The 14,187-nt window shown below is 44.5% G+C and overlaps 1 protein-coding gene across 1 annotated transcript; it reads left to right on the top strand.

Annotated features, from left to right (window-relative positions):
- Positions 1-9,176: 9,176 nt before the first annotated feature.
- On the top strand, positions 9,177-9,572 carry LOC109706260. The gene has a single exon (XM_020227052.1). The coding sequence runs from the start codon at positions 9,177-9,179 to the stop codon at positions 9,570-9,572; it is 396 nt and encodes a 131-aa protein (XP_020082641.1).
- Positions 9,573-14,187: the final 4,615 nt, after the last annotated feature.

Genomic DNA, 14,187 nt, shown 5'->3' with positions numbered 1-14,187 from the left:
AAGGATTTTTGGAGGGTTTTGGAGCTTGGAGAAGATCTAGAACTCTCCTACAAGGTGGATATTGGTGAGCTTTGGGCCAAGGTGAGGTTTTCATGAAAACCTAGGCTAGGGTTTGGGTTTATGTCCTAGAAAAACTAGGTTTTGATCTTCTAATGAGTATAGAAACCTAATAATGGCATAGAACACATGAGAACCCTAGTTTTCCTCATGTGCTCTGATGGTGGATTTTTAGGGTTTGTATTCTAAGCCCTAGAATTGGTTTAGATGGTTCTAGATGAACTTCTAGGTGTTGGACAAGCTCTCTTTTACTTATTTTAAAGACCAAAACCTAGATTTGAGCCAATGGTAGCATTAGGGCACCAAATTTGGGGCTTTTACCTCCGAGTGTTTCTAAGCCAAATTGACCTTGTAGAAACCTAATTGGGGGTATTCTCAACGCGTGGGACAATTCCGTTTAACGTTACGAAAAGGTTTAGATAAAGTTATTTTGAAAAAGCCTAATTTGGCTTCGTTTTACCGCAGGCGAAAAAATAGGGCTTCAAAAATTCTAAGAAATTCACCGTAGCATCCCTACAACCATCTAAGGTGGATGGTGCATACCGAGGACCTCGGAATTCCTTTTATGTTTAAAGTATCATATTTGAGCATATGTGTATTGAGCATAAAATTTTATAGTAGGGTTATATGTGAGCATTTCATTGCATGTTGTGAGTACAAATGCATATGAGTTACTAGCAAGAATGTGAGACTTCTATAAACTCTATTTATGCATGACAAGTGATAAGAAATTAGTGGACTTAGTAAACAAATGTGACATCTTGACATAGAAGTAGAAAGTGACAATGATGAGTGGAGAATGCTAGAGTTGGAACACTTAGAAAACAAGTGTGGCATGTGTACAAGAATATAGTAGTGTATATGACACTAGTGAAAGTAAAGAATGCAAGTAAAAGTGTGATAGCGACATTATGACATAACAACCTTAGAGTTAAGGGTCATATGTGCATTGTTTTCTTATAGTTAAGGAATGGATTGAACTTGACATCCTTATAGTTAAGGATTGGATCATACTCGCCTGTAAGTTCTTACTCGAGGGTGGTAGCTCCCCCTCGGGCGATGTGCTCCGGAGTTATCATCACTGGGGGTAGTAGCCTCCCCAGAGGACGGTCTCGTCGGGTGTAGTAGCCTCCCCGATACTGGGATTTGAGTTGGTGAGTTGTTAAGGGCGAAACCTATAGGTTAGCCAAAAGATTGAGCAACGAGATTGTGACCTTGCATTCATCATGAGCATATTATTGAGCATTGCATTAATTATTGTTCAGGCATATTAGCTGCATTTGTATAGTTTGGTTACTATCTATATCTCTTTTCTTCTATTATGCCTGATTTAGACCTAGTGGGAAAGTCGGCGTGGTCGGTCGCCGAACCCACTGAAAACTTTGTTGTAGTTCTCACCCCACTATTTCCACAGAGCCGGGACCGAGCGAGCCAGCGGACGATCGCAGTAAGGGCATCGCGCCCTAGATATAGACCACCCGAGTTGGTTTCACATTTTGGTCTAGTTGCATACCCTTTAGTTATCATCTTTTGTATTTCGATGATTTTAGTATTATGATCATGTTAAATGAATGATGTATAAGATACTTTATATTTCAATGCAAGACTTATATTTTGAGATCATGTGATGTAAAGAGAAGAAATGATGCAAAAATGTAAATAATTTTCTAAGCGTAGTTTGTTACTTTCACCATTGGCTATTGCTTACCCTCGTGCAAGCCATTGTGTATGCTTCCGCTTATACAATTTTTGTACTCTATCTGTACCTGTTGTTGAGCCTTGGGCGAACAGGGAAGGCTCCGTCCGTTCGGCGTCTGATCGACGCGCTCAAACCGACAATAAGGATCAGGCTCGGCGTGTAAGGAAGTGAATTCTCAAAATCCGAGAGTTAGACTTCACTCAGAATGGACTAATTGTCGAGTGGGTAGGTTTCGGAAAAGTTGAAGATGCCCAAAACACAAAAAGTGCATTGGAGTTGGATCCGCGAGAGCAAACAGTGCGAAATCAGCACTTGGCAGATTCTGCTCTCGGGAACCGGTCCCTGGCGGGAGAGACCGATCCCCGTAAGCTGAAAACGAGACAGAGAACTCTGCGCGCGATATTTGCTCTCGGTGTCTGGTCTCTCGGGCGAGGACCGGTCCTTGAAGGTCCGGTCCCTCAGGCGAGGATCGGTCCCTCAGGCGAGGACCGGTCCCTGTACGCGCAGCCAGTGAAGAGAAGTGGAAAATCGGTTAAGTCCTGAGAGTGTTGCTCTCGGGGACCGGTTCCTGGCGGGGAAGACCGGTCCCCGTGCGCGTAGGAAGTTGGGCAGAGCCCTCTGCTCGCATGGACTGCTCTCGGGGACCGGTCCCTTAAGGGACAGACCGGTCCCTGGGCGCGAAAACTGCCCAGTCCAGGCAGTGCACAGAGTGCAAAGTGGAGGGGCTTGGCTGCAATTATGCCATTAGTGAGGGGTATAGGTGGGATTGCACTCTCTCTCTCCCTCATTTCTCACCCAAACATACTCTTCTCTCTCTCTCTCTCTAAGAGCTCTCTCTCCTCTCTTGAAGCAAAGAAGAAGGAGAAGAAGAAGAAGAAGAAAAGGAAGGAGAAGAAGTAGAAGGAAAGCAAGCTAGAGAAGGCTTGAATCATCTCCCTCTTCTTCCTCTCACCATTGGAGCTAGCTTAGAGGTAAACACTTGAACCCTATAATGGTAGAAACCTAGGGATTGGATTTCTAGCTTGGTGAATGGGTCAAATGGACTCCTAGCATGTTTAATAGTTGATTAATGCTAGAATCTAGAGTTTTGTTGGAGCAATTTGCATGGATGCAAACCTAGGGCTCCAATTTGAGATTTTTGGAAATCTATGAGATTGATCTCATATGAGGGCATCTAAACCTAATTGTTAGGTGTCTAAACGCGTGGGCAAAGATGGATTGAGCATTCGTCAAGTCGTCGGAAAGATATCGGCAAAACAAGGTCGAGCAAGCTTCATTTCCTTCTTGGAGGTGGAGATTTCGTTGTATCAAGTGCCGAGTAGTGATTCTAGCACCCCGATATCGTCGAAAGGTGGGTGGTGTCATCCCGAAGTAACCGGGTTCCTCTCTATGTCTTAATATTTCATGATTTGCATATCTTGTATATAGGATTGTAGAATTGCATGTTATTCCTTTCCTTATGCTTGCTAATAATATCGATGTATGAGTTGAATGCATGATGATGGTTAGATGAGGATTGTGTCTTGACATTGAATTCTATAGTGCCGAGAAAAGAAATAAACTCGATGATAGTTAAAGACATAATGAGTGGCATTGATCGTTAAACAATAAGAATGAGTGGCATATAATGTAGTGTATGTTGACACTAGTGATACATGAACTTAGGGATAGGTGGATTCCCTAGTAATGGCTCGTTGAACAAAGAACACAGTGTAGTGTAGTCAAGTACTTACATATGGATGTTGGGACAGGTGGATTCCCGAGTAACTGCAACCCTAGAGTTGATAGGGTATCCTCGAGTTGAGAGGATTGATCATACTCACAGTCTGTTTATACTTGTGGTGGTCGCACTACCCAAGTCTTCGTGCACTCCGGAGTTTGGTGCGAGAGGGGCATGATGCCCTACAAGTGGCCTTGGGTTTGAGAGCGAGGTGTGTCTCCTCACCATACGAGGTTTGAGGTGAGTCATGGGCGAACCCAAGTGGATCGCCAAGGATTGATTGAACATGAGAATAGCACTGTCATTGAACATTTGCTTGTTGGACATGGATAGTGGACATAGTAGCATGTTAGTAAACCCTTTACTATATGATGCATGCATATATGACATATGATTGGGCATAGTAGCATAGTTTTCCTACTATTGCATTTACAGCTTTGATATCTATCTATCTATCTATCTGCTTTTGCCCACTCGGACCTAGTGGGGAGATCGGCAGAGTCGGCGGCCGAACCCACTAGGAACTATGGACAATAGTTCTCACCCCACTTTGTTGCCGGGCCTAGTACGAGCGCGCCGGGCGAGGACCACGACAAGGGCATAGCCCCTAAGCAATAGTATAGTAGTTTCCTTATTGCATTAGAGTACCCCTTTTGTATCTAGATGCTTATGTTTTGGGAGAGCCAACTATGTAAATGGAAAAGGATTATGTATTCATTTTGGGAGTGATGTAAAAAGAGCCTTAAAATGTAATTGAATGCAAATGGATGTAATAGCTAGCTATGTCTCTCTTTATTTCACATGTGTATACTTGTGGATTCTTGCTCTTAGTATGTTGGCACTATTTGTGCCCTTGTGATCGTGTATGTATGAATTTCTATTTCCTGGGCCAATTCTTGTACATGATCGGGTTGTTGGCCTAGAGCGGACAGGGGAGGTACTGTCCGTTCGGCATCTGTTCGACGCGCCCGAGCCGTGCCAAATTGGTAGCGGTCTCGGGGCGTGACACGGGGCGTGATAGATATAATGGTATCAGAGCCTAAAGAGCCAAAAAGTGAAAGTATAGGATGGACCTAGAGACCTTTTGGATTGGAAAGACCTTAAGGACCTAGGAAATGTGAGCGACGTTGAACAAAGTATAGCGAAAGCTTATGATTAGGTTAGCGTTAATATATCTCTAATGTGGTTAGGGATTAAACTTAAGTTGATATTTGTTTTCTTTTCCTTGTGTTGTGATCGGCGGCCGACGACGTGATGCTTGGGACTGAAAATAAATACACTTATATGCTTTTGCCGGATTGGGTATAATCGAGTATATTGTCTAAGTGACTAACGTGAATGGCTTTATTTTAGAGAGCAATGCCGCCTCGTGGACGACCTAAGTTACCTCGTGGTCGACCGCGAACGAGGTCTATGGCCGAGGAGCCAAGTGCGGCTCCCGTGCAACCCGAAGTGGGTGGCGACGGGGAGCTTCGGGAGTAGTTGGCCTTGCTTATTGGCGTAATGCGGCAGCAGGCGGAGTCTGCTCAGCGCTAAGGGGAGCATATCCAAAGGCTCCAAGAGGCGCTAGAGCGAGAGCAAGCGGCGGCGCCCTTGGAGGCCGTGCACCCTGCGCCCCCTGCAGTGGTGCCGAGCGCGGCCGAGGGCGTGGTGGCAGCAACCGTGCCTGTTACAGTGGTGCCGGCTGGTTCAGGGACCTCAAGCCCCGATAATGCGGCGGATAAGGCAGAGCGGGAGCGCGCGTTGGCGGCTCTCATTCAATTCAAGAAGTTCAACCCACCTATCTTTGAAAAAGAAGTGGTGGGACCAACGGCGGTGGAGTCATGGATCGACTCTATGGAGACATTGTTCGAGGACCTATACACCTTGGACAAGGACAAGGTGCCCCTCGCCACACATTGCCTTGAGAAGGCGGCGAAGGTGTAGTGGAAGCGAGTTAGGCGGGATCGATCTCCCGATCTTCCGCCTATGCCTTGGGAGGAGTTCAAGAGAGCGGTGTTCGCGAACTACTTCCCCGACACGGTGAAGCGGAAGCTACAGGAGAAATTACGCAAGCTGCGACCGGGAGACTGCTCAATGGCGTACTACTAGCAGGAGTTCTCCCACATTATCGACTGCGTCCCGGATGTTGTTCGGGATGACCGGGACCGAGCAGACTGGTTCCTGCGAGGATTGCGGCTGGGAATCCATAGGGCCGTGCAAATCCTTAAGCTTGCGACCTTTGCTAAGGTCTTTGATCGAGCCTTGTGGGCGGAGCATGGCTATGCCCACGAGCACGAGGAGCGCGAGTCAACAACCGAGGCAAGGGATAAGGGAAAAAAGCGGGTGGCGGGTTGCACCAGGGGCCGGCCAAACGCTAAGTAACCCCCTCGATACCCCCGACAGCAATCGAAGAATTGGAAGCCTCCCCGGTGTGTTATTTGTGGAGGTGAGCATCGACCGTTAAACTACCCGCAAGGCGAAGGAAAGTGCTTCAAGTGCGGTCAGGCAGGACATATGATACGGGAGTGCCCGAGATGGGCGTCGTCTACACCGACAGCGGCCTCAATTCCTTCAACCCCGAGACAGCTAGCGGGGTTACCACCAGCTATGTCTGCTGGACGCTCTTCTGCATCGCGTCAGCCGGAGGCATCTAGAGCACCGAGTAGGCGGGTTTTTGCCACTCAGGTGGAGGAGCCGATTCCAGTCCCCAACGACGTCGTGGCAGGTATCATCTTGATCCGAGGCACTAGAGCTAGAGCTTTATTCGACACAGGTGCATCGCATTCATGCATATCAACATCATTTGCACTAGCTCATGACATAAAGGTCACACATAATGAGGACTATTGAACAGCGAATACACCTGGACATTCATTTCATGTACATGACGAATGTTTGGATTGTCCTGTACAAATAGCCGATTGGATCATGCCGATCAACCTATTGGTATTAGACCAACTGTGGGGCTTCGACGTAATCTTGGGGATCAATTGGCTCTCCAACTATTATGCCGTTATAGATTGCGAAAGTAAGGTGATCACGTTCCGTGAGCCTAATCAAGAAGAGCTAGTATACCGGGCGTGTAAAAGTAGGCGCTTCGCGGCGACCATATCGGCGGCGAGGGCAAGGAAAATGATTAAAGGCGGGTGTGTGGCCTATTTGGCGACAATGGTGGACACTCAAAAGGAGCACCCGGATTTGGGGGACATTCGGGTTGTATGCGAGTATCCGGATGTGTTTCCGGCAGAGTTACCGGGATTGCCACCGGACCGGGAGATCGAGTTCGTCATTGATTTGGTTCCCGGGACGGCGCCAATTTTGAAGTTTCCATATAGAATGGCACCGGCGGAGCTAAAGGAGCTAAAGGCACAGTTGCAAGACTTGCTCGATAAAGGCTTTGTGAGGCCGAGCATGTCTCCGTGGGGAGCGCCGGTGCTATTTGTAAAGAAGAAGAATGGTAAACTTCGACTCTGCATGGACTACCGCGAGTTGAATAAAGTGACAGTTAAGAACAAGTACCCATTACCAAGGATTGACGATTTATTCGATCAACTGCAAGGGTCGAGGGTGTACTCGAAGATAGACCTTCAATCAGGATATCATCAGTTAAAGATACGGCCCAAAGATGTGCACAAGACGGCGTACCGTACGCGGTATGGCCATTACGAGTTCACGGTTATGCCGTTCGGGCTTACTAATGCCCCGGCAGCCTTTATAGACTTAATGAACCGAGTCTTCCATCCGCTATTGGACCGATGCGTCGTGGTATTCATTGACGACGTATTGGTATATTCTCGGACTGAGGAAGAACACGAGGAGCACTTGAGGACCATGTTGGAAATGCTTCGAAAGGAGAAGTTATATGCCAAGTTGAAGAAATGTGGCTTTTGGCTATCGAATGTCACTTTCTTAGGCCACATGATTTCGGTTGAGGGTATCTCGGTGGATCCGAAGAAAGTAGAGGCAATTAAAGATTGGCCTCGCCCAACGAGTGTATCGGAGGTTCACAATTTTCTTGGACTTGCGGGCTACTACCGGCGGTTCGCGGAGGGGTTCGCCAAAATAACCACTCCGCTAACGCGCCTCACACATAAGGGAGTTAAGTATGTTTGGAGGGACGATTGCGATCGGAGCTTTAAGGAGTTGAAGGAGAGGTTGACGACAACCCCGGTGCTTGCATTGCCGACGTCGGGGGAGACCTTTGTGGAATACAGTGATGCTTCCTATATTGGTCTCGGGTGTGACTTGATGCAAAACAGCCGAATTATAGCTTATGCTTCGCGCCAGTTGAAGACTTATGAAAAGAACTACCCAATTCACAACCTTGAGCTAGCGGCGGTTATCTTCGCGCTAAAGTTATGGAGGCATTACTTGTATGGTGAACATTTCGAGATCTACACGGATCACAAAAGTCCCAAATACTTGTTCACCCAAAAAGAGCTAAACATGCAACAACGGCGGTGGTTGGAGTTTTTGAAAGACTATGATGTCACTATCCTATACCACCCCGGGAAGGCGAATGTCGTGGCCGATGCACTTAGTAGGAAATCGGGAGAGAATTTGACTTCGGCAATTACACCCCTACCATTATTACAGAAAGAGATGCAACGGCTTGATTTGGAAGTGGTAACGCCAGGAGTGTCGGCTACACTTGCTGCCTTAGTGGTGCAACCGACCTTGTTGGAGAGGATAAAAGAGTTGCAAGCTTCCGATGAGTATCTCCAAAAGGTGCACGGTGAAGTTGAGAGCGGTAGTGCCGATGACTTTGGCATTGGGACCGACGGCACACTCCGATTTCGAAATCGTTGGTGTGTACCTAAGAACAAGGATCTTCGCAAGGCGATTATGCAAGAAGCGTATCAATCTCCTTATAGTATCCACCCCGGCGGCACCAAAATGTACCAAAATTTGAAGACACACTATTGGTGGCCGAGCATGAAGAAAGACATTGGGGAGTTTGTTGCGCAATGTCTTACTTGCCAACAAGTAAAAGTGGAGTGGCGGTTTCCGGCGAAAAAATTACAAAGCTTACCTATACCCGTTTGGAAATGGAAAAATATCGCAATGGACTTCGTGACCGGATTTCCCCGATCTCAAGGTGGACACGATGCAATTTGGATGATAGTAGACCAATTGACGAAGTCGGCGCATTTCCTACCGATTCATATTACTTGGTCGGGAGACAAGTTGGCTCAAGTATATATCGACGAGGTTGTGAGACTTCATGGTGTTCCTGTATCAATTGTATCGGATCGGGACCCGAGGTTCGCATCTCACTTTTGGAGGAGCCTACAGGAGGCATTGGGCACACTGCTCGACTTTAACACGGCATTTCATCCTCAAAGTGATGGTCAATCGAAGAGGACGATACAAATACTTGAGGATATGCTTCGAGCGTGTATACTTGATTACAAGGGCGGTTGGCACGATCATCTACCGATGGCGGAGTTCGCGTACAATAACAGTTATCAAGAAAGTATCGCAATGGCGCCATTCGAGACCCTTTATGGAAAGAAATATCGCTCTCCAATCCATTGGAGCGATATGGGCAAGAGAGCTACTCTTGGCCCGGATGTGGTGCGGGAGGCGGAGGAGAAGGTTCGCCTTGCCCGCCAAAGACTCGCTACGGCGCAATCTCGGCAAAAGAGTTATGCCGACAAACGGAGAAAAGATATAGAGTTTGCAGTTGGCGACCATGTCTTTTTAAAGGTATCGCCGATGAGAGGAATTAGACGGTTTGGGCTCCGGGGGAAGCTAAGTCCCCGGTACCTTGGATCGTTTGAGGTGTTGGAGCAGGTCGGCGCGGTGGCATACAAGGTAGCATTACCACCGAGGCTTGCGGGAGTATACGACGTGTTCCATATATCGAATCTCCGCAAGTATATTCATGACCCCGAGCATGTCCTCTCGTTTGAGCCGTCGGAGATTCAAAAGGACATGACCTACGAGGAGTACCCGGCGTACATTATCGACCGAGAAGTGAGAAAACTACAGAACCGTGAGATTCTGTATGTTAAAATTCGTTGGAGTAACTATGATGATCGGAAAGCTACTTGGGAGCTCGAGAGCGCCATACGGGAGCATTACCCTCATCTCTTCAATGAGCTGAATTGAGGTATAAGTATAGTTTAAATTAAGTAAGTTTCGCAGAAGAAACTAATTTTAAGGGGTGGGAATGTAACGTATTGAAACCTCAATAGCGATTATCGAACTTTAGCCAAATTGGTTAAAGTACCGAGAGAAATGGATGGACAAACTCCAGTTAACATTCCAACAATGTTGGAAGGGTCAAAGTCGAGTCCCGAGGATGTTAAGTAAGTTTTAGCATCGCTCGGCACGATTTAAAATATGAGCAATGCGAAAGAAATGGTTGGGCAAGTCCCATTTACCATTCCAACAATGTTGGAAGGGTTAAAAATGAGTTCTAAAAGTGTGAGAAGGGTTTTGGTATCGATCGGTGCGAAATAGAATTGAAACGGAGCCAAAAACCAAGTCTGGGCAATGTGTACCGGTACAACCATCAAGTTGTCACCGGTACAGACAAATGTACCGGTACAAAATGAAAGTGTACCAGTACAGATGTTTCGAAACCGAGAGAGTTGCTCTCTGGTTTGCTCTCTGCGTAGTCGTGTAACTGGTGACAGAACAATGTGTACCAGTACACTTTGGTCTGGCAACAACAATGAAATCTGCTGCAAATAGAAAGAAATGGAGCGTTTATTTGCGATTGTTACAACATGTTAATACCCCAAACACCCTCCCCTCTCTTTCACAGCCCACACCTCACTCCCTCTCATTTCTCTCTTTCTCTCTCTAGAAACCTCTCCAAGGAGCAAGGAGGAGTAGGAGAAGGATTTTTGGAGGGTTTTGGAGCTTGGAGAAGATCTAAAACTCTCCTACAAGGTGGATATTGGTGAGCTTTGGGCCAAGGTGAGGTTTTCATGAAAACCTAGGCTAGGGTTTGGGTTTATGTCCTAGAAAAATTAGGTTTTGATCTTCTAATGAGTATAGAAACCTAGTAATGACTTAGAACACATGAGAACCCTAGTTTTCCTCATGTGCTCTAATGGTGGATTTTTAGGATTTGTATTCTAAGCCCTAGAATTGGTTTGGATGATTCTAGATGAACTTCTAGGTATTGGACAAGCTCTTTGAGATCAAAACCTAGGTTTGAGCCAATAGTGGCATTAGGGCACCAAATTTGGGGCTTTTGCCTCCGTGTGTTTCTAAGGCAAATTGACCTTGTAGAAACCTAATTTGGGGTATTCCCGACTCGTGGGACAACTCCGTTTGACGTTACTTAAAGGTTTAGATAAAGTTATTTTGAAAAAGCCTAATTTGGCTTCGTTTTGTCGCAGGCGAAAAAGTAAGGCTTCAAAAATCCCAAGAAATTCACCGTAACATCCCTACAACCATCTAAGGTGGGTGGTGCATACCGAGGACCTCGAAATTTCTTTATGTCTAAAGTGTCATATTTGAGCATATGTGTATTGAGCATAAAATTTCATAGTGGGGTTATATGTGAGCATTTCATTGCAACAAGATTGTGACCTTGCATTCATCATGAGCAACGAGATTGTGACCTTGCATTCATCATGAGCATATTATTGAGCATTGCATTAATTATTGTTCAGGCATATTAGCTGCATTTGTATAGTTCGGTTACTATCTATATCTCTTTTCTTCTATTATGCCTGATTTAGACCTAGTGGGAAAGTCGGCGTGGTCGGTCGCCGAACCCACTGGGAACTTTGTTGTAGTTCTCACCTCACTATTTTCACAAAGCCGGGACTGAGCGAGCTGGCGAACGATCGCGGTAAGGGCATCGCGCCCTAGATAGAGACCACACGAGTTGGTTTCACATTTTGGTCTAGTTGCATACCTTTTAGTTATCATCTTTTGTATTTTAATGATTTTAGTATTATGATCATGTTAAATGAATGATGTATAAGATACTTTATATTTCAATGCAAGACTTATATTTTGAGATCATGTGATGTAAAGAGAAGAAATGATGTAAAAATATAAATGATTTTCTAAGTGTAGTTTATTACTTTCACCATTGGCTATTGCTTCCCCTCGTGCAAGCCATTGTGTATGCTTCCGCTTATGCAATTTTTTTACTCTATCTGTACCTGTTGTTGAGCCTTGGGCGGACAGGGGAGGCTCTGTCCGTTCAGCGTCTGATCGACGCGCTCGAACCGGCCAAAAGGATCGGGTCCGGGGCGTGACACAAAGTATATGTTTTTGAACGACGGTGGAAAGTGAAAAAGCGAGTATTGATATGGGAATTTTCTGTAATTTAGCCAAAATTAAATTATAGTGCTTGTATATGCGACAAAATAATATTAAATGATAGTCTATCATAAATTTAATTAATAATACTGTTACAATAATGGCTGGGTCGCTATGTACACCAATTCCATAAGGTAAGTCGCTTGACGATGAATTGTTAATCGTAGGCCTTCGAAGATAAACCTATTTTAATAAACCAGTTGGTGCCAAAGAATAAAATATTAAAAATTACAAGAAGAAAATAGTAAAATCGAACTATATATCCAGAATTAGAAAAATCAAATGCATAAAAAAAAAGTACAGAATATTTACACGCTATTGGGAGGAGGCCGAGTGTGATGATGAAACACGATTATAGATGGAACATCCACCGTGATATATCATGTCCCTAATTATCCAACATATTGAAATATATTAGAAAATATCAATTATTGTCATCTACTGTAAATTAGAAGCCAACAATAATTGATTACGTAGGTGGAAATATACTTCTTGCTTATTGGCTTTCATCTTCAACCTTCGTATAGCTTTAGTCATCGACTCCTTTTTTTTGCTTGGTGGGCGGCCCTTACTGCGAACTGATAGGGGCTCAGTATTCTTCGGTCGTTAGTTCTAAATCCGATCAGCATTAGAAGGTGTTAGTTCAATCTCCGAACATTCATCATTGCTCCCTTTGGATGATGAAGTGTTTTTCAATTTAGTCTTCAAATCTTACAACGTACGTAACGCTACTTCACATTTCTCATCGGACTTAGCAATTATGTTTGCAATGTTATAAATATGACTAGATATTTCTTCATATCACTAATTTCAGCGGCACTCTCTAAGTTCTTATGCCATGCTTTCAACCCGGGTATATCGCCGTTTGACGTTCTCCCACCGTTGTTTTAGTATGTAAGAATTTAGGACGATCATCAACTTTCTATAAACTAGGACGACAATTGAATATCAGTATAAAATACCATTGTACTCAAAATGATGGCAAATACAACTTATTAGGAAGTTACACTCATCAAAATATACTATGAAGACTATATCTTTTCCTCCATCACCATACTCATTAACTAGATAAGAATGCGCAGTGCCCTTTTGAAGATAGTAAAGATGTCTCATATTAAATTACTTCAACTATGCCTGAAATTCTCTAAATTTTGCAATGGTGTATATATCTTAAAATTGCTTCTCAAATGCATAGTAGCTGATGCACGGGATGACTGAGCTGAATGATTTGTAGTATAATTCTATTTCTTCTTCAGCTTTATTCTTTACGGCACTTTCATACTGCTCAACGAATCATTTTAACGAAGTCTTTGAGTTCACATACCCATCAAAAAATGAATTCATACTTTTGTTTCGCTATGTCGTGGACATTCCAACCCAAAATATATCATTCACATAAACTGGCACCCACTTGCATCTCTCCTTGTATAAGCCTGACAATCATTCATTATTTTTAAGTTCGTAACAAATTATTATCCTTTTACTTTTTTTGCTCAAATTCATCTTCTGTTAGTGATTCATAAATAGCTTCCATCATAATACTCTTAATCGAATGATATTCACTATAGCTTCTTAGCTACTCCGATATATTATTTGTTATGTGGCATAAACACCATCAATGCCGAGTATCAGGAAAGACCAGTGCTATAGCATTTTGCTTTGTCTTAATCAGTGATTATTGTTTTAGGGGCACGATCGGGCATACATGACAACCAATTCTAAAAGACTATACAAATGAATATGTATCTTCAGCAAAGTGCAGGCCGCATCCCAAGAAGATTGACTGACCATGATGATTAACTCCCACGAAATGAGCAAACTGTATGTAGTATTTATTTGTTAGATCTGTCGAGTCGAAAGTAATTATATTTTCAAAACATTCATAGGCTGCTCTGCTTCGAGCATCTGCTTATAATGCATTGCAAATCCAAGAATCATCGTCTAGATCTATTGTAAGGTACCGAACTTCTAAAATTATGAAGTTGTGGGGTATGTTGGTTTGGAAAGCCATTAGAATGATTCCGGTGAAGTTCGGAAGCATTCGGGCGTTTTCGGAGCAAGTAGGCGCAAAAACTGGACCCGAAAGGCTATGTTGGACCATGGACTAAATCCGGCATTAGCGCGGATGAAAAGATGATGAAAATATGCTCGAAAACATGTTTGGAGAGTCTCGGTACAATTTGAAAAGAATCGGAGGCCAAACGAGCAAAAACGAGCGAAAACGGAGAAGAAACGGTAAAAGGCTGAAAATTTGGCTAAGTCCTTGAGGCTGATTTTCTGGACCTACAGGGAAGGGTCCCTCAGCCAAGGACCGGTCCTTGAGAGACCAATCCCTTAAGCAAGGACCGGTCCCCGTAGCCCGAAAATGCCCTGCGCAGGCAGTGCATTGTTTGAAGAGTTTAGGGGTCTTTTTGCAATTTTTGCATGAGTGGAG

Source organism: Ananas comosus, unplaced genomic scaffold (genome assembly GCF_001540865.1).
Source record: "Ananas comosus cultivar F153 unplaced genomic scaffold, ASM154086v1, whole genome shotgun sequence".
Taxonomy (NCBI): domain Eukaryota; kingdom Viridiplantae; phylum Streptophyta; class Magnoliopsida; order Poales; family Bromeliaceae; genus Ananas; species Ananas comosus.
The sequence above is the reverse complement of the archived record's forward strand: the minus strand, read 5'-3'. Positions and strand labels throughout refer to the sequence as shown.

Coding starts and splice junctions, on each gene's coding strand:
- LOC109706260 (XM_020227052.1), top strand. CDS start 9,177: ATGAGAGGAATTAGACGGTTTGGGCTCCGGGGGAAGCTAAGTCCCCGG.